At 41.1% G+C, this 19,175-nt stretch overlaps 4 protein-coding genes and 2 long non-coding RNA genes across 11 annotated transcripts in view; 3 read left to right on the top strand and 3 right to left on the bottom strand.

Annotated features, from left to right (window-relative positions):
• Positions 1–19,175, bottom strand: part of LOC309695196 — a 71,016-nt gene that overhangs the window by 19,284 nt on the left and 32,557 nt on the right. The window lies entirely within an intron of this gene.
• LOC309695192 lies at positions 165–6,444 on the top strand. Of its 4 annotated transcripts, none has more exons than XR_014273051.1 (7): positions 165–257; positions 419–476; positions 1,414–1,749; positions 1,850–1,969; positions 2,063–2,215; positions 2,301–2,651; positions 6,369–6,444. It is a non-coding gene; the product is annotated as an uncharacterized lncRNA (long non-coding RNA). The 4 variants fall into 4 exon arrangements; XR_014273052.1 differs by lacking the exon at positions 2,301–2,651 and adding an exon at positions 3,136–3,186 and having other exon boundaries at positions 6,369–6,439; XR_014273054.1 differs by lacking the exons at positions 2,301–2,651; positions 6,369–6,444 and adding exons at positions 3,136–3,249; positions 4,680–4,764 and having other exon boundaries at positions 182–257.
• On the bottom strand, positions 4,680–7,960 carry LOC309695165 (serine/threonine-protein kinase pim-1-like). Of its 2 annotated transcripts, XM_082515657.1 has the most exons (8): positions 7,318–7,960; positions 7,031–7,183; positions 6,815–6,909; positions 6,630–6,677; positions 6,315–6,533; positions 5,120–5,300; positions 4,863–5,033; positions 4,680–4,773 (listed from the first exon to the last, which is right to left on the bottom strand). In XM_082515657.1, exons 1-8 carry the CDS (start codon positions 7,544–7,546, stop codon positions 4,682–4,684), a joined length of 1,188 nt encoding a protein of 395 aa, XP_082371783.1. In that variant the 5' UTR covers positions 7,547–7,960; the 3' UTR covers positions 4,680–4,681. The 2 variants fall into 2 exon arrangements, with proteins under 2 accessions (XP_082371783.1, XP_082371782.1); XM_082515656.1 differs by having other exon boundaries at positions 6,315–6,677.
• Positions 6,552–19,175, top strand: part of LOC309695172 (transcription factor 7-like 1-B) — a 72,361-nt gene continuing 59,737 nt past the window's right edge. The window contains exon 1 of the mRNA XM_082515670.1: positions 6,552–6,573. The gene's annotated coding sequence lies outside the window, so the exon portion shown is untranslated. The remainder of the gene's footprint in view (positions 6,574–19,175) is intronic.
• Positions 8,027–10,149, top strand: LOC309695171 (transcription factor 7-like 1-C). Its single transcript, XM_082515668.1, has 4 exons — positions 8,027–9,139; positions 9,309–9,465; positions 9,601–9,708; positions 9,846–10,149. Exons 1-4 carry the CDS (start codon positions 9,060–9,062, stop codon positions 9,978–9,980), a joined length of 480 nt encoding a protein of 159 aa, XP_082371794.1. The 5' UTR covers positions 8,027–9,059; the 3' UTR covers positions 9,981–10,149.
• Positions 17,885–18,795, bottom strand: LOC309695185 (uncharacterized protein). The gene is made up of 4 exons (XM_082515688.1): positions 18,692–18,795; positions 18,575–18,604; positions 18,338–18,499; positions 17,885–18,053 (listed from the first exon to the last, which is right to left on the bottom strand). The coding sequence occupies exons 1-4, from the start codon at positions 18,699–18,701 to the stop codon at positions 17,968–17,970; spliced, it is 288 nt and encodes a 95-aa protein (XP_082371814.1). The 5' UTR covers positions 18,702–18,795; the 3' UTR covers positions 17,885–17,967.

Raw genomic sequence — 19,175 nt, 5'->3', positions numbered from 1 at the left:
CAAATTTCCCTGCAAAAATATTCACCTGCAAAAATTCACCTGCAAAAATTCACCTGAAAAAAATTCACCTGCAAAAATTCACCTGAAAAAAATTCACCTGCAAAAATTCAACTGCAAAAGTGATGAACTTTAATGACCCAAGCCAGAGCAATCAGCACCAGATCGAGTCGAATGGCTCTCAGCCAATTAAATTACGCTGTTTGATCACATGACACCGTTAGCCAGCAGTGTGTCTCCTAAAAGAGAGCTGTTTAAAGGTGAGTGATTAAGTTTTTCTCCTAAATAGAGATTATTACAGAACGCCTAGTCCTACTTAAAATCCCATTTATTATTTTTTTTTTTTTATCATCTACTCGAACTAAGGAAAACGTTTGACTAACTCAAAGACAATTTCCACGCCTCCCCTGCCTGACTACAGAGGCAGTTTTGAATTTAGGAGCGCCAAGATGGCAGCGGCAAACCCTGGCGGCTCTCCGGTGAGTATATATATATTTTTTTATCTTCAAGTTTGTCTTTTGAAACCTTAATTTTATTTAAATCCGTTGCTCACGTATAAAGTACACAGACGGGGTCTTTGCTCAACTCGTCTGAGGCGTGTCTCACTAAGCGCTACATGCTAGCATCCTGCTAACCGAGCTACCCTTTACATGCTGTGCTTTAGAAAATAGGATACTCGTTAAAAAAAAATACTCCGCAGATATTGATAGATAGACGAACACTGCAAATATAATGTTGGAAACGAGAACGGCCTTTGGTGAAGGGGTAAAATACACCATGAATAAAGCCATAGAGTGAATGGCTGCCATGGTTGCAGAACAGCCTGATTTAATGACAAGAATGGGGAAGAGTGAGGTGAAGTGAACCACAGCCACAAAACACGGTCAGACAAGGCGGCAAAAGGGCAGTGATCTGTCCGTCAGTATGAAGTTGGTGTGTGCTTTGGTGAACAAAAACTCCAGACTGGTAGCAGGAAGATGGGAGACTCGTGTTTCACTGGAATAGTGGTGAATTAAAACATCCTTTGTTGGGGACATTTCGGTGTAAATGCATCCATACAGGCAAGACAGAGGCAGACCAGACAGTGAAGAAAACAAGGCAAACATTAGAAATATAAAAACGGAAATATAGGATGAGTCGGGGATGAGTTCCTGCCCCAAGTGGAGGAGTTCAAGTATCTCGGGGTCTTGTTTGCGAGTGATGGGAGAAGGGAGCCGGAGATCGACAGACGGATTGGGGCTGCAGCTGCAGTAATGCGGACGCTGCACCGGTCCGTCGTGGTGAAGAGGGAGCTGAGTGTAAAAGCGAAGCTCTCAATTTACCGGTCGATCTACGTCCCTACCCTCACCTATGGCCTTTACATGACTAACGTCCCCTCTTCTCCCTACCTCACATTAGCCCCCATCTTTCTTCCAGGTGGAAAAGACCCGTCACCTTCTGGGAGTGGCGGCTCCCGTGGGAACAGCTCCCACCACCAAGTCCCTGAGTGAGTCTCTGTCCCCCAGCGTGAGCTCCAGCACTCTGTCCACATCCACCTCCATCTCCTCGCAGATCTCCAGCACCACCTTTGAAAGCGTGAGAAGGAGCTGGCCACCAAGGTGAGAAAAACGTGGGCTTAGTGGGCGTTCTTGTTGCTGCCTTCTTCCTTCTCTGCTCGGTCTTGTTCCTGTTGTGTTGTAGTGCCTGCGCCTTCTGACACACACCTTCAATACTGAATACAAGCAGCTGGTGAACAGCATCAGTGACTGCAAGGTGAGAAATAATACAAAGAAATTAAAAAATAGCCTTTCTGTGTCACATCAGGGAGTTCCTATATTGACGTCTACCTCATCCTGCTGTTGTTTCACTTCAGCTTTCTCTCATCTCACCGATCGGACGTGATCCATCCGTGACGAGCTTCAGCAGTGCCACCCTCACCCCTTCCTCTACCTGCCCCTCTCTCGGACTCCCGCTGTGGCTCCATGGGCCAGAAGTAAACATATTTTTAGGAACATTGACCTCGATCTGCAAACGGTTATTGACAGGTTATCCATTTGATTCTAACTTGGTGTGATTTGTGTTAAAGGACCCCTGAGAACAGCTCACGTGCCTCCAGTCCCTCCTGCTCAGACTGTGAAAACTTCCTGATGGTTCCCACTCTGGAGACCTCCTACCTTGCGCGGGCTGCAAAGAACGAGTTCCTGAACTTGGTGCCTGATATTGAAGAAATGCGACCAGGGTGAGTAATGCCATATTAACCCAAATACTGTCACTATGACATGTGTCTCACAGACCAAATGTAAGTCGACACTCATGTTCTCTAGTTCAAGCAGAAATGATGTGGATCGATTCAAATTCCTGAGCCTGGATGATTTCAGCTGGAAACAAACCAACTCTGCTTCTTCCTCAGATAATTCAATTCAATTTTATTTATATAGCGCCAAATCACAACAAAAGTCGCCTCAAGGCGCTTCATAGATACAGAGAAAAACCCAACAATCATATGACCTCCTATGAGCAAGCACTTTGGCGACAGTGGGAAGGAAAAACTCCCTTTTAACAGGAAGAAACCTCCAGCAGAACCAGGCTCAGGGAGGGGCGGGACCATCTTCTGCGACCGGTTGGGGTGAGAGAAGGAAGACAGGATAAAGACATGCTGTGGAAGAGAGACAGAGGTTAATAACAGATATGATTCAATGCAGAGAGGTCTATTAATACATAGTGAGTGAGAAAGGTGACTGGAAAGGAAAAACTCAATGCATCATGGGAATCCCCGGCAGCCTACGTCTATTGCAGCATAACTAAGGGAGGATTCAGGGTCACCTGGTCCAGCCCTAACTATATGCTTTAGCAAAAAGGAAAGTTTTAAGCCTAATCTTAAAAGTAGAGATAGTGTCTGTCTCCTGAATCCAAACTGGAAGCTGGTTCCACAGAAGAGGGGCCTGAAAACTGAAGGCTCTCCTCCCATTCTACTTTTAAATACTCTAGGAACAACAAGTAGGCCTGCAGAGCGAGAGCGAAGTGCTCTAATAGGGTGATATGGTACTACAAGGTCATTAAGATAAGATGGGGCCTGATTATTTAAGACCTTGTATGTGAGGAGCAGGATTTTGAATTCAATTCTGGATTTAACAGGAGAAATCTGCTCTCTCTTTCTAGTCCCTGTCAGGACTCTTGCTGCAGCATTTTGGATTAGCTGAAGGCTTTTCAGTGAGTTTTTTGGACATCCTGATAATAATGAATTACAGTCGTCCAGCCTGGAAGTAATAAATGGTAAATGCCCTGTATTTATATAGCGCTTTACTAGTCCCTAAGGACCCCAAAGCGCTTTACATATCCAGTCATCCACCCATTCACACACACATTCACACAATAAATGCATGAACTAGTTTTTCAGCGTCACTCTGAGACAGGATATTTCTAATTTTAGAGATGTTGCGCAAATGGAAGAACGCAGTCTTACATATTTGTTTAATATGTGCGTTGAAGGACATGTCCTGGTCAAAAATGACTCCAAGGTTCCTCACAGCGTTACTGGAGGCCAAGGTAATGCCATCCAGAGTAAGAATCTGCTTTTCAGGGCCGAGTACAATAACCTCAGTTTGATCTGAATTAAGAAGCAGAAAGTTAGCGGCCATCCAGGTCTTTAAGTCTTTAAGACATTCCTGCAGTGTAACTCATTGGTGTGTGTTATCTGGCTTCATGGACAGATAGAGCTGGGTGTCATCTGCATAGCAGTGAAAATTTATGCTATGTCTTCTAATGATGCTGCCTAGGGGAAACATGTATAATGTAAACAGAATTGGTCCTAGCACTGAACCCTGTGGAACTCCATAATTAACCTCAGTGTGTGAAGAGGACTCTCCATTTACATGCACAAATTGGAGTCTATTAGATAGATATGTCACAAACCAAACTGTACACTGGTAAACTGTTACAATAAAAAAGACCATAATTTTCTTTACTCTTCTTTATTTATGTAACTTTTGTTTTCACTGGCAATTTAGTGTTAGGTTAGGACAAAAAACAAATTAGGAAGGTTAAAGACAGAACATTACTAGATTGTGGTTTTAATTAAAATGTAGCCTTTGACAATGCTGAACACATGAGAAGCTACTTTAAGGCATATCACCCAATTTGTAATATTGCTAAACATTTCTTAAGGCAGACAAGTTATGCTGGCTGGGTCAGTGTCATTTTTGTTGTAATTGATGTCTGGTTTGTTCTGTTCCCTAGTGATGGGTAGGGATGGGTACCAGTATCCGGTGTTCTGACATAATCCTTGAAATAGTAATAACACAGTATCCTCAGCAAAGATGAATTAAACAAGTTTTATTTTAATGGAAGTTTACTTCAAGTCTTCAGATTTTTACTGTCTTTTATTTGATTACTTTAAAGTATATGATTACATTAGAGTAATTAAATAAAGACAGTTTTGATGGAGCTCCTGAGCCAGCCCAAGCTCTCTATGAAGACGAGGAAAAACTCCCCTGGGGGGGCCAGACTGACGGGAAGAAACCTCGGGAAAGCCCATTCAAAGAGAGATCCCCTTTCCTGGGATGGCTGGGGGGGGTTACAGGAATTCCAAAACACTGAAATTTAAAGTGGGCCAATTAAAAAAAATTATTTCCTGAAAAAAAGAAAGGTAATTCATACATCACACATAAATGATAACGTCTGAATTGTGTGTGTGTGTGTGATAGGCTTATCTCAGCCAAGTGTGATGCTGTAGCTCCTCCAGCGTCGGCCGCGTCTCCGGGACTTTGGTTAAACACGCGTCCAAGAAATCCCGGCAGTCTGGAAAGAAAGGAAAGAGAAAAAACATGAAGATGATAGTTCCAGTGGTCCAAGCCATCAGTCAGTCTTGAAGTGTGACGTTTTCTTACTTTTGGACAGATGTCTTTTGAATTTCAGGCGCTTTTTGAGGAAGCTCGTGGTGTTAAAGTCCCCGGCATGAAGCGCTTCGTACAGAACCACTCCCATTTGCCATACCGTGGTGGGTCCACACCTGTAGCAACTGCGCCCGTACCACTCGGGAGGGGAGTAAATTTCTGTACCTAATAAACAGACACAATTGCAATTTCTTCTAAAACAAAAGGCGAAAATTGTGACATCTGTGAAGAGCAAGAGCAGAATATGTTACCATAGAAGACGCGGTACTGCGACTGCTCCTTAACAAAGCAGCTCAGTCCAAAGTCGATGATACGAACACGCGGTACATCTGAGCCGGTCTCAATTAGAATGTTCTCACTCTTGATGTCCCGGTGAAAGATGTGTTTATCCTCCAGGTGCTTCGCAGCATCAACCAGCTGCTTCAGAATGACCTGGAAATAGAGCAGGGCGATATGACCAAAAATATTTATCACGATATACATTTGAAAAGTTGCGATAACGATATAACTGACGATATAATTGACACTGGACAAAATACTTTACAACTCCACAACTTTATTAGTGCAAAAAACCCCATAAATGTATTTTCACTTAAACAAGCAGCTGTTTTTTATGTGCATTAAAGTTATATAAAAATGTAACAGTGCAAATGCAAATTCCTCGCTGACAGTTTAACCAAAAGGCATTTCCAGTGGAAATTGGCCGACATATCCTCAGCATAACCATGTAAAATATCCACAAAGCTTAAAAAGAGGTTATACACACACAATACGGTAATATCACGTTGAGGTGCAGTACGTATCACTCCGCGAGGCGCCTGCCTACGATAGCCGTAATGCTCCGACAATCCATCGAGCGGTGCGGCTTTGTAGCTTAGCAAAGTCGCCGTGTACATAAAATCGTTTTGAGGTCAGTAAACACAACCAGAATTCATACATAAGGCACACGGGATTATAAGGGGCACTGTCGAGTTTCAGAAAAATCAAAGGATTGATTTTAAGTGTGCCGTATTTTCCAAACAACACGGTAATAACGACGGCCCGCTAGCATGCGCTACCAAAAATCGTGCTTTGTTGTGTATCTGACGGACGAAAGCTAAACCAGTTCCACACCACTAAAGTTGCAGCATTTTTACAAACCAGTTCTGGTTCATCCGTTTCATTCAACGATCCACTTTTGCTCTTCTCTTTCTGCGTCACCGCCATCTGCGTATGTAAACATAGGCACTGCGCATGCGCGTTTTACCTATTCTAGCGCGATATTTCATTTTCCTATCGTTGCCCAAAATTACACCGGTATTACCGTGAATGGTATGATATAGCCCAGCCCTACCTGGAAACGATGAAAAAGACAATAATCAATCAATGGGTTAATGTTTCTCTAATACTCTGTGCTTTGATTGAATGATGTACAGTCTAAGACTCTTCTAAGGCAAGTCAACTTGCCTTGGCCTTGTCCTCTGGCAAAAATCCTCCATTTTCTTCTATGTATTTATCCAGGTCCACAGCGGGGACAGGTCTCTCCATCACCAGGATCAGCTCTCTGCCAAAGTCAAACCACTCCAACAGAGACACTGGGGCTGATGTTTCCACTGATCCATCTGCTTCAGCTGCAAGCTTCAGCATGATGGCAACTTCCACTGACACATTCTTCCCGTTATCATCCTGAAATATTTCAACAAAGTGGATGATGAGGCACAGACAGGTGAACGCTGCATGCAATCCACTAATGTAAAAACAATTCAAGTCTTGCACATTTACCTTCACTTTGCAGTACACTTTCCCCTTTGGGATGTGTTTGATGGCCACCTAAAAGACACAGGGCATTGATGAGCATTTCCTCAGTATGACATCATTAAAGGTGTAAAACAGCATACATCTCAGCTTACGATATTATCCCTTATCTGCATTACTGCCTGTCTTACTACCACCATCTGAACACTTACTGGTAAATGATCCTTTATGCGGTAGCCAGCAAGCACTGCTCCGCATCCTCCTTCTCCAAGCCGGTGCTCCTCCACGTATCTCGCTTGGAAGTCTCCTAAACAGACAAACACAAATTGGGTTTTACTACAGCTGTCACACAAATTACTCTCTGCTGTACCCTAAATGTTCATTTTGCTCTTCACCTGAATATAAAAGCTAAGCTGCTTGCTACTTACGTTTCTGTTCAGCCACTGACTTTTTGGCAACGGTTTTGGTTTTGTCCTGGTCCACGTTCTTTTTCTTAGGTGGGTCCCTGGTGTCTCCCGCAGCTTTCCTTTTGCCAGCCTTTTTGTTTTTACTGCAGCTCTCTGAAATCTCTATGCTGCAGTCTGCAGATGTGGAAAACACCAAAAGCACGTCAGCTTATTAGATAATAGACACAAATATCTCCCAAACACTAATATCTTCAAACTAGCAACCAGATGTACACTTAATCTACCCCTCACTCAACTAATTAGCCTACCTTTACCAGTGTCCAACCAGGAAGATGCCTGCCCCTTGTCACCGCTCACATGCTCAAGAAGTTTACGCTTTTTTGCTGTATTGGTTGTCCCCGCTTCATCTTGTTGGACCTTTCGCTTGACTCCCCCGACCACATGAGCATCTGAGCTGGTGGAAGGACCAGCCTGCTCAGTGACCCTCCTTCTTTTTATGGGGGTCGTTTTTTCAGGACTGGCCTTTCTTTTAGCCATCCTGCTCTTACAATCTATAAACAACAACAACACATTAGTGAAAAAGAGCGCTCGACATCAGGACTAGAAGGATTTTGATGTCATTGAATTTTAAATTAGTATTGCTTACAATATAATAACAAGTTTATCCTTTTGATAAAAAACACATCAACACGAGTCCATACTAGGTCTACTAAGTCTAGATACTGATGACACTTGTTGCTCTGTTTTCACTGCTCAGTCCAAGAATAAACTTGTCACATTATTTTACCAAAAGACAAAGTGCCCCAGTAACCTTTCTTTGATTAGACATGTTGCACTCAGGTTAGTTTCAATCAAAACCAGGATTTAAATCCTCTAAAAATGAATCATTTTATACACAGAGCCTCAACATTGTTAGAAATGTACATTCTGTTATTTAGGGGATTTTATTTTTTACTTACTTTGATCTCCTGGATCTTTCTTATCTGCCTCAGTCGTAACTTTTCTTGTTTCCTTTTTCATCTTAATTTTTAAAATAGAAAATGTCACCTTAATGAGTGAATAGTCCTTCAAATGTCTGGATGCTTGACTTTTCTAACTAAGCTGTATAAGTCAGTTCTGTAAGTGAGCTTTAAAAGTAAACTCCGGAGTCTATGGCAACACAACATTAGAACCTTGCCTTTTAGTGACATCACTAAAAGGCAAGTAGTTTAAAGAAAAACACTCTGGCATTTCATATAATTCAGTAATTTCACATTAAACTTTCTTTCATTATCCTTTCATTATTTGTTTAAAGACTTGATGTGTGGATGCTACTATGAAGACTTCTAGTTGAGCAAACACTAATAAACACTGACTAGTTTATCTGAGATAAAATATAACACTTTTTTATTAAGTCAGTGTTAACTCTGTTTTTTTCTGTTAGGATCATTCAATAGTATCAGAAGAGAAAAGAAAAGTATGTTTTGTTTTGTTTTTTTTCTTCAAGATCTGTTCACATGTACTTAGCAAGAGTGAGTACACAGCGTTAAAAAATGGTACTTAGTGTAGTGAGGAAGGCGAAAAGCAAAGAGAGCATATGAAGGTAATATTGAAGAAGGCGCAGTTTTGAAGTGGTGAAAGGCAAAGGCATGAGTGCAAGCGTAATAAAAGGTAATAGGAGAGATGTCGAGCAGGCGGAGGACTTGGCTGGAGCAGGAAAAGGCAAAAGGGGAAACGCGAGTGCACGTCTGAAACTTCTTCACTGTCAGTGAATCCTAATTCTTAAGACTAACTAAGAAGAATAAATCTATGTATGAATGTCGTTTTGAGCACATCTCCTCTTTCTACTGATCAATTCTTCCACCTAGTGGATAGATGATAGTATTGCAGCTTGTCTCGTCACCTGTTGTGTGTTTTGTGTGCTCCAGAACCTGCGTCCTGTTGGAGTACTGTACGTAAAACACACAAACACTGGAGTGAACACAGCTGCTGAACATCTCTATATTCATAACTTCTTCCTGTTATCTCATATCTGTCTCCCTTCATCTGTGTAGGAACGGTGTACAGATGTATGAGTATGTCACTCCTGCTCCTCCACCTAACACCTCCACTCCAAACTAAGTTTGCTCGGCTGCTTTGGTTCACTGATCTGCAAGTATCTGTCATTTGTTTGCAGATGTCTGCAGGAATTATTGTAATGATCCATTAATGGTGCCTGATTTCATTCAGTTTTACAGCTTGTCTCGTGTTTTTGAACTGCTTCCCTCACAGTTGTACACAGTGCTAACATGTGCTCTTACTCTGTGTTTTATTCCTGAAGAAAAAGAAAGTGCCCAGCCCAGCAGGATGAAGATGGGCCATACGTCAAGAAGCCGCCAAATGCCTTCATGCTCTATCTCAAAGAGCAGAGGCCAAAGGTCATTGCTGAACTCAACATCCCTGGAAGTGCAGCCGTAAATGCAGTGGTGGGACAGAGAGTAAGTGTGTAACTCTGCATACATTTATGCATCTGTTAATGTTGTCTGCTCATGTTTTTGCATGTGTCCCAGCTGTCCTGTAGTTATGTGTAGTAGCAGTGCTCACAGTGTGTTCTTATGATCTTCTGTCCACAGTGGAAGTCGCTTTCAAACGACCAGAAAGCCAGATATTTCAAGCAGGCTGAAACAGAAAGACAGAATCATGCCAAAGAGCATCCAGCCTGGTCGACCAAAGAAAACTATGTATGTCCAAAGTGCCAACATGCAGTTCACACATGTGTGCATCACTGCACTGAATGATGAAACAGTCACTGCACAGAGTTTGTATCAGCTAATGAAAACTCTGTGTTTGTTTTCCTCATTGGACTCCCCTGTTGCAGCCCTTCAGTTCCAGACAGAGGAAGCCTTTGTCGCAGACAGTGAGGAAGAACTGCTGTCAGTGCTGGAAGAGCTTGACCCCCTCCCCATCACTGCGCAGTCTCAGCAGCCCTCACCCACCCCTGCCTCTCCTGTAGATGCCTCTCAAACTGCATCAGTTCAACCCCGAGTTGAATTATTTCAAGACCGAGATGAGCCCATCTGTTTTGCTGAAATCCAAGAAGACATGTGGTCAGTGCTTGACTACCTCCCCGTCTCTCAGCAGTCTAATGTGCTCTCCTCTCCTCATCTCCCATCTTTTGCCAACTAATGAAAAACAATAATTTCATTATAGACGATTGGACCGATTTCAATTGAATTAAACTGTTACTCCTGTTATTTCAACATCTGTCTTTGTGTAAATAAATGAAAAAACAAACAAAAGATGCTTCTGTCATAAGTTACAGCAGGATGAAACAACCTTCATGTAGTTCTTGTTTTTAACCCTGCAAACCTTCTTTAGTTCTTTTGTTTCCTTTCATATTCAGCACACATCTGTCAGTGTCCACTAACTGTCAGGGAAAAGCCAGATAAAAACACTGTGGGGTCTTTTGGGACACGTGCTCGTTGGGTTTACTCATAGATATCAGAAATGATCTGTTCTGTATTCAAAGGATACACGAAGGACGTTTGTATTAAATGCAATATAGCGACTGATCATATGCTGGTTTCTTTGGGGGCTTTTCACCACCATGTTACACAAATCCAGTTTCTAACTGAAAAGAAAATCCTTCACCATTTTCTAATCAAATTCCCTGGTTTCCCATGTCAGAGATGTCATGGCTGAAAGGATCATCGCATATTGAGCTCAAAGCTAAACTCTTGTGTAGGGCCTCTTTCCATGTTGCACCATTCATTTTAAAAAGTCCTGGTAACAAGAGACAGAGGTGACTTGATGTATTACAGTTACTTCCCAATTTACAGAAATGATGTGACTTCTGACATTTTCCTAGCAGGAAATGTGCTACTGTGGGACACTGAAAGAATAAACAGCAAGGCACGTTTTGTTTTAATAACTTTTCTTTACTTCATTTGTATGAACTAGGTTTACCTTACAAAATCTTATACTGTATATAATGTTTTATGTTTAATTCATGTCAATGTCAGCTCGTGTTTACTCGGGTGAGCAGTACCGGCCCACAAAGAGAATGCTCTTGGTGGGTTTATGTCAGATGAAGAAGATGAAGTGATGGTCAAAGAACATTTCAAAGCCCACACTGAGAAGTTGTTCAGAAAAAGAAGTTGAACCTGACCAAGATGAAATCCAAAATTGGGAATTAATTGTTTTATTGTATTATTTTTAATGTCACATATGGTGTTGTGTAATCCGTGTATGTATTATGTGTCTCTGCTGATGTGTTTCATGCCTCACTTTCATTTTACTGTAATTAGGCTAGTTTTAAGTTTCTTGAGTATTCTGATAAGGATACTGTGTAGTATGATTTGCAAATGAAGAGGAATCAATTAGTCTTAAATTAATTGACTAAGAGAAATGAAGCGTTGGAAGAATGTTATGTTGATGACTATGAGGTTTCTGGGGTTTATTCAATAGAGCAACAACTGTGTGGGATCTTTATACAAATTCTTATATTCTATTTAGAGCTTGCTTTAAAGTATGTTAGCAAAAAAACAGCGCACGCATTCGTTTTCACGATTTTGGTTCTTCTTTAGTCATTGGGTCTTTTTAGGTGGTACCTCCAGGTACCACAAGGGGGGATGTGGTGGATTTTTGTGTGATATGTATAACTATACACTATATATCTATGTGCACTGAACATATATATTTTAACTTTCATGTAGAGTCTTAAGCACAAGACATTTTGCTTCACCATGGTTTATTAAGGTGGTGCAGTAACAGGGCAGTTAATGCTGCTGAGAGTTCTCCTGCATAACTCGCTCTCCAGCTAACTAACCTTCCCTAACGTCTTTCATGCAGCACATGTCTGTATCTATTTTTTTCTACTCTTTTACAGAGCATCTTTTTGAGTGTCTTGATTTTAATTTGATCTAAAAGGGTTGGATCTCCACATCGTTGGTGGAAGAAGATTATCAGGATGGCTTCAAAATTTGCGACTACAGCCCCTCTTCTGTGGAACCAGCTTCCAGTTTGGATTCGGGAGACAGACACTATCTCTACTTTCAAGATTAGGCTTAAAACTTTCCTCTTTGCTAAAGCATATAGTTAGGGCTGGACCAGGTGACCTTGAATCCTCCCTTAGTTATGCTGCAATAGACGTAGGCTGCCGGGGATTCCCATGATGCATTGAGTTTTTCCTTTCCAGTCACCTTTCTCACTCACTATGCATTAATAGACCTCTCTGCATTGAATCATATCTGTTATTAACCTCTGTCTCTCTTCCACAGCATGTCTTTTATCCTGTTTTCCTTCTCTTACCCCAACCGGTTGCAGCAGATGGCCCCGCCCCTCCCTGAGCCTGGTTCTGCTGGAGGTTTCTTCCTGTTAAAAGGGAGTTTTTCCTTCCCACTGTCGCCAAAGTGCTTGCTCATAGGGGGTCATATGATTGTTGGGTTGTCCAGCAGTTCATCTATATGTAAAGAAGCACTTAAACTAAAACAGACATAGCTACGTTAATCCTACCGTAAAACAATAAAACAAGGTACGACCTCTCCCATGCTCCCAGGATGTGGGGGTGCATTCCTGGGGTGCACACCAAGCCTGCAGCCTGCTAGAGATCACACACAATTGATTATATGCCTCTAAGTATACATGGTTGAATATTTCCTAATACAAATAACTACATGCAGTATTCTACCATATGCAAACTTATATCACTAAAAGATTATACTGACTACTAAATACAATTTTCCATTGACACCTAATAATTCTGCACTCCCTGTATATTGTATTGCCTCCTGCAGGACAGGCTGCACATGTGAATTTGTCACTGTTTTTTCCTCCTTCTCTTTTTCGTTGTGTTTTTCTCCCAAGTTGGTTTTAGAGTAGGGTCACCTTTTAAAACTATTTGTTTTTTATGCTGGGTTTGTTTTGATTTCCAATGGGCTGGTGCAATATTAGTCGGGCAATGTGCAATTCCTGAGCTTATCCCCTCTTACCTTAGGGGAATTAGGTCTTTTAGAGGTGCTCCGTGTGGATTTGCAGTGAATAAGTTATATTAAGTGATTTTAGTGCCACCAATTATTGCCTGAACTAAAACACTTAGTGCATGCGATAAGTGTTCTGTTGGGCTCGTATTTATTTGGGGTGGATTTGTTTCTTTTAAAGCAACGAGCATCTGGGACCGCCGAGGGAGAGCAAGCCCTCAGGTGATTCAATTCAATTCAATTTTATTTATATAGCGCCAAATCACAACATAAGTCGCCTCAAGGCGCTTCATAGATACAGAGAAAAACCCAACAATCATATGACCCCCTACACAGCAAAATCTCCAGTTTTAAATTAACACTTTTGACAGTGTTATATGTTTAAAAGTAACCTAGTCAGTTTTGAAGATTAACAATGGCTAACACTGAGCAGTGCTGATTTTCTAACACTGGAATATTTCTAACATTTTGAGTTATTTTCCAGTGTTAGAAAATCAGCACTGCTCAGTGTTAGCCATTGTTAATCTTCAAAACTGACTAGGTTACTTTTAAACATATAACACTGTCAAAAGTGTTAATTTAACACTCAACAGTGTTGTATTTAACACTCAACAGTGTTGTATTTAACACTCAGAGGTGTGGACCCATATAGACACTCTCTAGTGTTAATTTAACACTGGAGATTTTGCTGTGTATGAGCAAGCACTTTGGCAACAGTGGGAAGGAAAAACTCCCTTTTAACAGGAAGAAACCTCCGGCAGAACCAGGCTCAGCGAAATAAAAAAAAATTGAAAAAATTGAAAAAACAAAAAAAACAAGCGCATCCATGCTCACAGGTGTACACACGGGTGATCACACCCACAAACTACACCCTTTTTGGCTCCTACCTCAAAGCACACTGTGTTCTGTTGATCTTATGTGCTGCACAATAATGTTTAATATTTAGTATTTACTGTCATATTCCCATATATCATTGTGATGTTGTTTATTCTATTACTCTTGTTCTCTTCTGCTTGTTTTCTTTTTTCTTTCTCAACAGGTGATCCAGGTGATTGAAATATGCATTTTTTTTCTTTTTTCTTTTTTTTTCTTTTTTTTTTACTGCCCATTCTGTTGGTTTTTGTTTTTTGCCCTTCTCCCCCGTCCCTCTTCTCAGCTGTTTCTCTTTCCCTCTTTCTTTCTCCCCTTCTTTCCTCCAGTCAAGTCTGTCCCGTATTCAACAAGTGAAAATAAAATAAACAATAAAAGGCGAATCAAATGGACCATTATGGCAAGGCTGGGATGGTCAATTTGGTAAAGTAAATCCGTTGGGCATCGTTCTTTGCCCAACAATAATAATAATTCTGATGGCAAAAGAGCCAAACGGGACAGGCAAAAAAAAAAGAAAAAAAAAAAAAAAGAACCAGGCTCAGGGAGGGGCGGGGCCATCTGCTGCGACTGGTTGGGGTGAGAGAAGGAAGACAGGATAAAGACATGCTGTGGAAGAGAGACAGAGGTCAATGCAGAGAGGTTTATTACTACATAGTGAGTGAGAAAGGTGACTGGAAAGGAAAAACTCAATGCATCATGGGAATCCCCCGGCAGCCTATGTCTATTGCAGCATAACTAAGGGAGGATTCAGGGTCATCTGGTCCAGCCCTAACTATATGCTTTAGCATATAGTGATAGTTGCATTGCTGGCAGGTTGCACCAATAAGACTATATTGTGGTCGTTAGTGACCTTTTCCATTTTGATGTTTTAGGCCTTTTGCAAACCCTTTGTGTTTTCTTTTAAAATAATAAATTTTAACGCATCTGACTGATATTGACCCTCTTGTCCCGTTTATTCTGGGCTCGTTCCTGTAAGAGCTTTGGGCCTGAAAGTTTGCACGAGTAGTATAGAGGCCCTTAGCGGTTACTCTGTGGCTTTTACTCGCTACAGTACACGATGAAGATGTTTTATCTGGTCCAATGACTGCGTGCTTCTGTTGTCTTTACAAATTTAATGTGAAAATAAAAACACATGCAAATTAAAGTCCAGAGCTTAACCTGACTGAAATGCTGTGGTGTGTGGGTCATCGGGACTGCGTGAGACAAAAACAGTATCCTGTAACTCAGCCAGGGTTGCTCTCATGGTCAGTAAGACAACACGTTATTTGGTAAAGGCTAGAAAATAGGGAAAAATCGTTAGTGCTGAGAGGCTGGGACTAGTTTGGGGCACCAATGAAGGGATAGTTTAGTGCAAACTATAATTTCTCCCCATCAGTTTTAACCAGTTACACCAGTATACACATTCACATATAAAACTTTGTATACTGCTGAGCCAGGTTACTCTCTCTTGGGAAAACTGGCTGCAGGTAACTGCCTGTGGTTTTCTGAACAAAAGAGATCTGTCAGTGTTCCTGGGTCATTGTCCCAGTGTTTTTCAGTTTTGGACTTTGTCACTGTTTCCTGTTTTATTATGTTAGCTCCGACCTGTGTGCGTTATCTTTTGTTCCACTTCCTGTGTTATTACTTAGATTTAGTTCAGCTGTGTGTATCACCTTGTTCTTATCACCATTACCCAGTTTAATTTAAACCCTCTGTTTCTCTCAGTTTATTGTCATTGTTGATTCTGCATGTGTGTTTCTGGTTCAGTTCAGCACATGAGCCTGACAGGACTCATGTACATGCTCATCTTTAATCATTAAATGCCTTATAAATCATTCAATGCCTTACAGATACTGAAGGACCCGTCCCATCCTGGCAACAAACTGTTCCAACTTCTGCAATCTGGTAGAAGGTTCCGCATCTTCCGGGCAAGGACAGAGAGACTCAAGAGGAGCTTCTATCCCCAAGCCACCCGTGCCCTAAACACACACACCCGCCCTCTCACATCATCTATAATTGACTGAGACAGGACTCTTCCAGACACTAAACCAAGGCACAATGTACATTTCAATTCCTTTAATTTTAAATATGTTTATATTGTCTATCCTGTAAAATAGTCAGATGTCTATTCATATTAATGTACAGAATTCACCTGCTTGCTGCTGCTAATGCATATTCACCCAATGTAAATACCACTATATATACACACACACACACACACACACACACACACACATACATATACACACATACATACATATACACATATACATACATATACACATATACATACATATACATATACTTGTATAACTATGCATGTGACAAATAAAGAACCTTGAACCTTGAACCCTTGAACCTTGAACAAATACATTTATCAAAAGAAGAAATGTTTTGGCTTTGAGTTCTCAAGGTGAATAAATAAACACGCTAACAGTTGCTGTAATCATGATGATGATAATCTGTGAGGTGACATTAAAAGCTGACCAGCAGCTGTTGGTTGTCCCAAAATCTAGGCTAAAACGTAGAGGAGAACGAGCCTTTTCGATTATGGCCCCCAAACTTTGGAATATGCTGCCTTTAAATATTAGACAGGCATCTTCGTTTCCTGTTTTTAAGTCGCTTTTGAAAACACCTTTTGTCGATAGCATCTAGACTGGTGTGAGTTGATATGTTCATTATGTATATTATTAAGATAAGATAAGATAAGATAGAACTTTATTAATCCCTCGGGTGGGTTCCTCTGGGAAATTCGATTTCCAAAAAAGCACAGCACCGACAGAAGTTACAGAGTTATACACACACACATATATATAAATACAGAGACAATATAAATAAAATATACGAAGGGGATAAATAGAATAAATAGGAATAAAAATAAAAATACAAGTGAATTGCACATTTCAAGTATTGAGTCTATTGCACCGTTGACTATTTACAAAAGTATTGCACAAAAGGTATTGCACAGTGAGGTGAAGAGGCACTACAGCTTAGTTGTTCCCCCCTCCTTTGTCCTCCTGTTTCCCCTCCCTCTCTCCTCCAGAGAGGAGTTAAACAGTTTGATGGCGTGTGGGACAAAGGAGTTTTTAAGTCTGTTAGTTCTTGTCTTTGGGAGAAGCAACCTGTCACTGAACAGACTCTTCTGGTTGTTAATGGCCGTGTGCAGAGGATGCCTGGCATTGTCCATAATGTCCATCAGTTTCTTTAATGTCCTTTTCTCTGCCACTGTCACCAGAGTGTCCAGCTTCATGCCGACCACAGAGCTAGCCCTCCTGATCAGTTTCTCCAGCCTGGATGAGTCCTTCTTTGCTGTGCTGCTCCCCCAGCACACCACAGCATAGAAAAGTACTCCAGCAACCACCGACTGGTAAAACATCCTCAGGAGCTTCCTGCAGATGTTAAAAGACCTCAGCCTCCTGAGGAAGTACAGTCGGCTTTGGGCTTTTTTATACAGGTACTCTGTGTTGCATGACCAGTCCAGTTTATTGTCCACCCACAGCCCGAGGTACTTGTACTTGTTGACCACCTCCACCTCCTCCCCCTCTATCTGAACCGGCAGTGGACCTGCTCTAGACCTCCCGAAGTCCACAACCAGTTCCTTAGTCTTTGAGGTGTTGAGTTGCAGGTGGTTTGTGTGACTCCATGCGACAAAGTTCCTCACCAGACTTCTGTACTCCTCTTCCTGATCATCCCAGATACACCCCATGATGGCTGTGTCGTCTGCAATTATGCTTCAATGTGAGTGTCAGTGGTTTTATCTTGTGTTTTACCCTTTTGTTTCTGTACAAAATATCACTTTCTGATTTGGATTTTTTGGATAAAATGGCTTCCTTTTAACTGTAAACTAAAAGAGATAAACTAAACACATAACACATGGCAGTTATGTTCATTTCTGACTGCACTCTTAAACCTGCCTCATCAGTCGTCCATCTGTAAGAACTTGTGTTGTCCTTGTTGTATATAAGTTTAACAGTACAGTTAGTATTACAAACGGCTAAAAAACAATATTATTGCTGAGATCACCTGGAATTTAAATCTTTTTATTAATGTAATACTTAAGCCTTTCATGCATGAATTATGACAACTTCAATCAGGATTTTTTTCTTAAGTATTTTTATTCGTCTTTAGGCATAAAAAGATGGGTAAAGCAAATATATGAGTTCTTCATGATTTTCAGCTGATGAAACTCGCCAGCCATCCCACTGCTGCTCCAGCACCAGCTACAGCAGCACCAGCAGTAGCTGACAGACCAGCTGCACCTGCAGCACCATGACACAAAGAAGCTGAGAAATACTTATACTTTGTGCCTATATAACTTCAGTCCTGCTGATATCACAGTGTACTGAATCATTATCATCGTCATTATTCACAGTTATCGTTATCATTAATGATACAATTGATGATGTCATTGTTATATTTATTATCATAATGATACAATATAGTGTCATTATCTAATCTAAAATTGTGATATTTTCATGAAAATTGTCTTTTTGCTTGTTGTTGCAAGTTAAAATCCGAATAAAACGTCTAATTATTTATTTACCGGCTGACTGCAAAGCAGCCACCACACTTCCAGCTGCCACTCCTCCTCCGTTAGCAACTGCAGCAGACGACATCATGCCTGCAGCGTAGGAGCCTGCAGCTATTCCTGCTGAGGTGAAACCAGCAGCTCCCAGAAGAGCAGGAGCAGCGACTACGGCACCTACTGCAGGAAGAAGACATGGATCAGACATGGATCGGGCTTTGATTCAAATGAGTTAAAATTGAATAAAGTGCTTACCTGCTCCTGCAGCACTGCACACAGCTGTCACTACAACACAACATAAGAACACACATTAACATTCCATAATTTTTTTAAATCAAAGACGATCCATGCACAGCAACTCAAATGACTCACCGGGGTCCATGTCTTTATCTGCTCTGCGTCTGCTCTGAAATGGGCTGATTTTTATAGCAAGAAAGGTTTCCTTTCCTCGGAAACAAAACTTTGTTCAGAGCTGAAAAAAAGAGGGCGACAGAGAGCCACACAAACTGGAGAGTCATTTCTCTTTACTTTTTGTGTTTCTTATCTTTGCTTATATTGGTAAATGCCGTGGTGTTAGTAGGATTTATGAAGTGGTCACATGTATAAAATAAAGAAACCAGTGTCTTTGTGGCTGTAGCTTCTGAAAGAAATGTTCTTTATAGCATAAAATAAAATAAATAATTTTTGATTTCGTTCATGAGAAATTTGCATCAGATTAAACGCCAGTGTGTCATTCACAACAGTTTAAATGTCGGAAATTAGTTTTTGGCAGACCATCAATTTATAACCAGATGGTAATATGTCACTTTGTTAGCAGTGCATAATAATGCACTGATAAAACAAAATCCAAACAATT

The sequence above is a fragment of the Aulonocara stuartgranti genome, assembly GCF_965226115.1.
Source record: "Aulonocara stuartgranti genome assembly, chromosome: 19".
In the NCBI taxonomy this organism is placed as follows: domain Eukaryota; kingdom Metazoa; phylum Chordata; class Actinopteri; order Cichliformes; family Cichlidae; genus Aulonocara; species Aulonocara stuartgranti.
This window is presented reverse-complemented; position numbering and strand designations above follow the sequence as displayed.

Coding starts and splice junctions, on each gene's coding strand:
- LOC309695165 (XM_082515656.1), bottom strand. CDS start 7,546: ATGGCTAAAAGAAAGGCCAGTCCTGAAAAAACGACCCCCATAAAAAGA. Junction 6,678..6,814: donor GCATAAAGGATCATTTACCA/GTAAGTGTTCAG, acceptor TGTGTCTTTTAG/GTGGCCATCAAACACATCCC. Junction 5,301..6,314: donor TGCCAGAGGACAAGGCCAAG/GCAAGTTGACTT, acceptor CTCTATTTCCAG/GTCATTCTGAAGCAGCTGGT.
- LOC309695171 (XM_082515668.1), top strand. CDS start 9,060: ATGAGTATGTCACTCCTGCTCCTCCACCTAACACCTCCACTCCAAACT. Junction 9,140..9,308: donor CTGCTTTGGTTCACTGATCT/GCAAGTATCTGT, acceptor TTATTCCTGAAG/AAAAAGAAAGTGCCCAGCCC. Junction 9,709..9,845: donor GGTCGACCAAAGAAAACTAT/GTATGTCCAAAG, acceptor CCCCTGTTGCAG/CCCTTCAGTTCCAGACAGAG.
- LOC309695185 (XM_082515688.1), bottom strand. Junction 18,500..18,574: donor GTGCAGTGCTGCAGGAGCAG/GTAAGCACTTTA, acceptor TTCTTCCTGCAG/TAGGTGCCGTAGTCGCTGCT. Junction 18,054..18,337: donor GGCTGCTTTGCAGTCAGCCG/GTAAATAAATAA, acceptor ATGGTGCTGCAG/GTGCAGCTGGTCTGTCAGCT.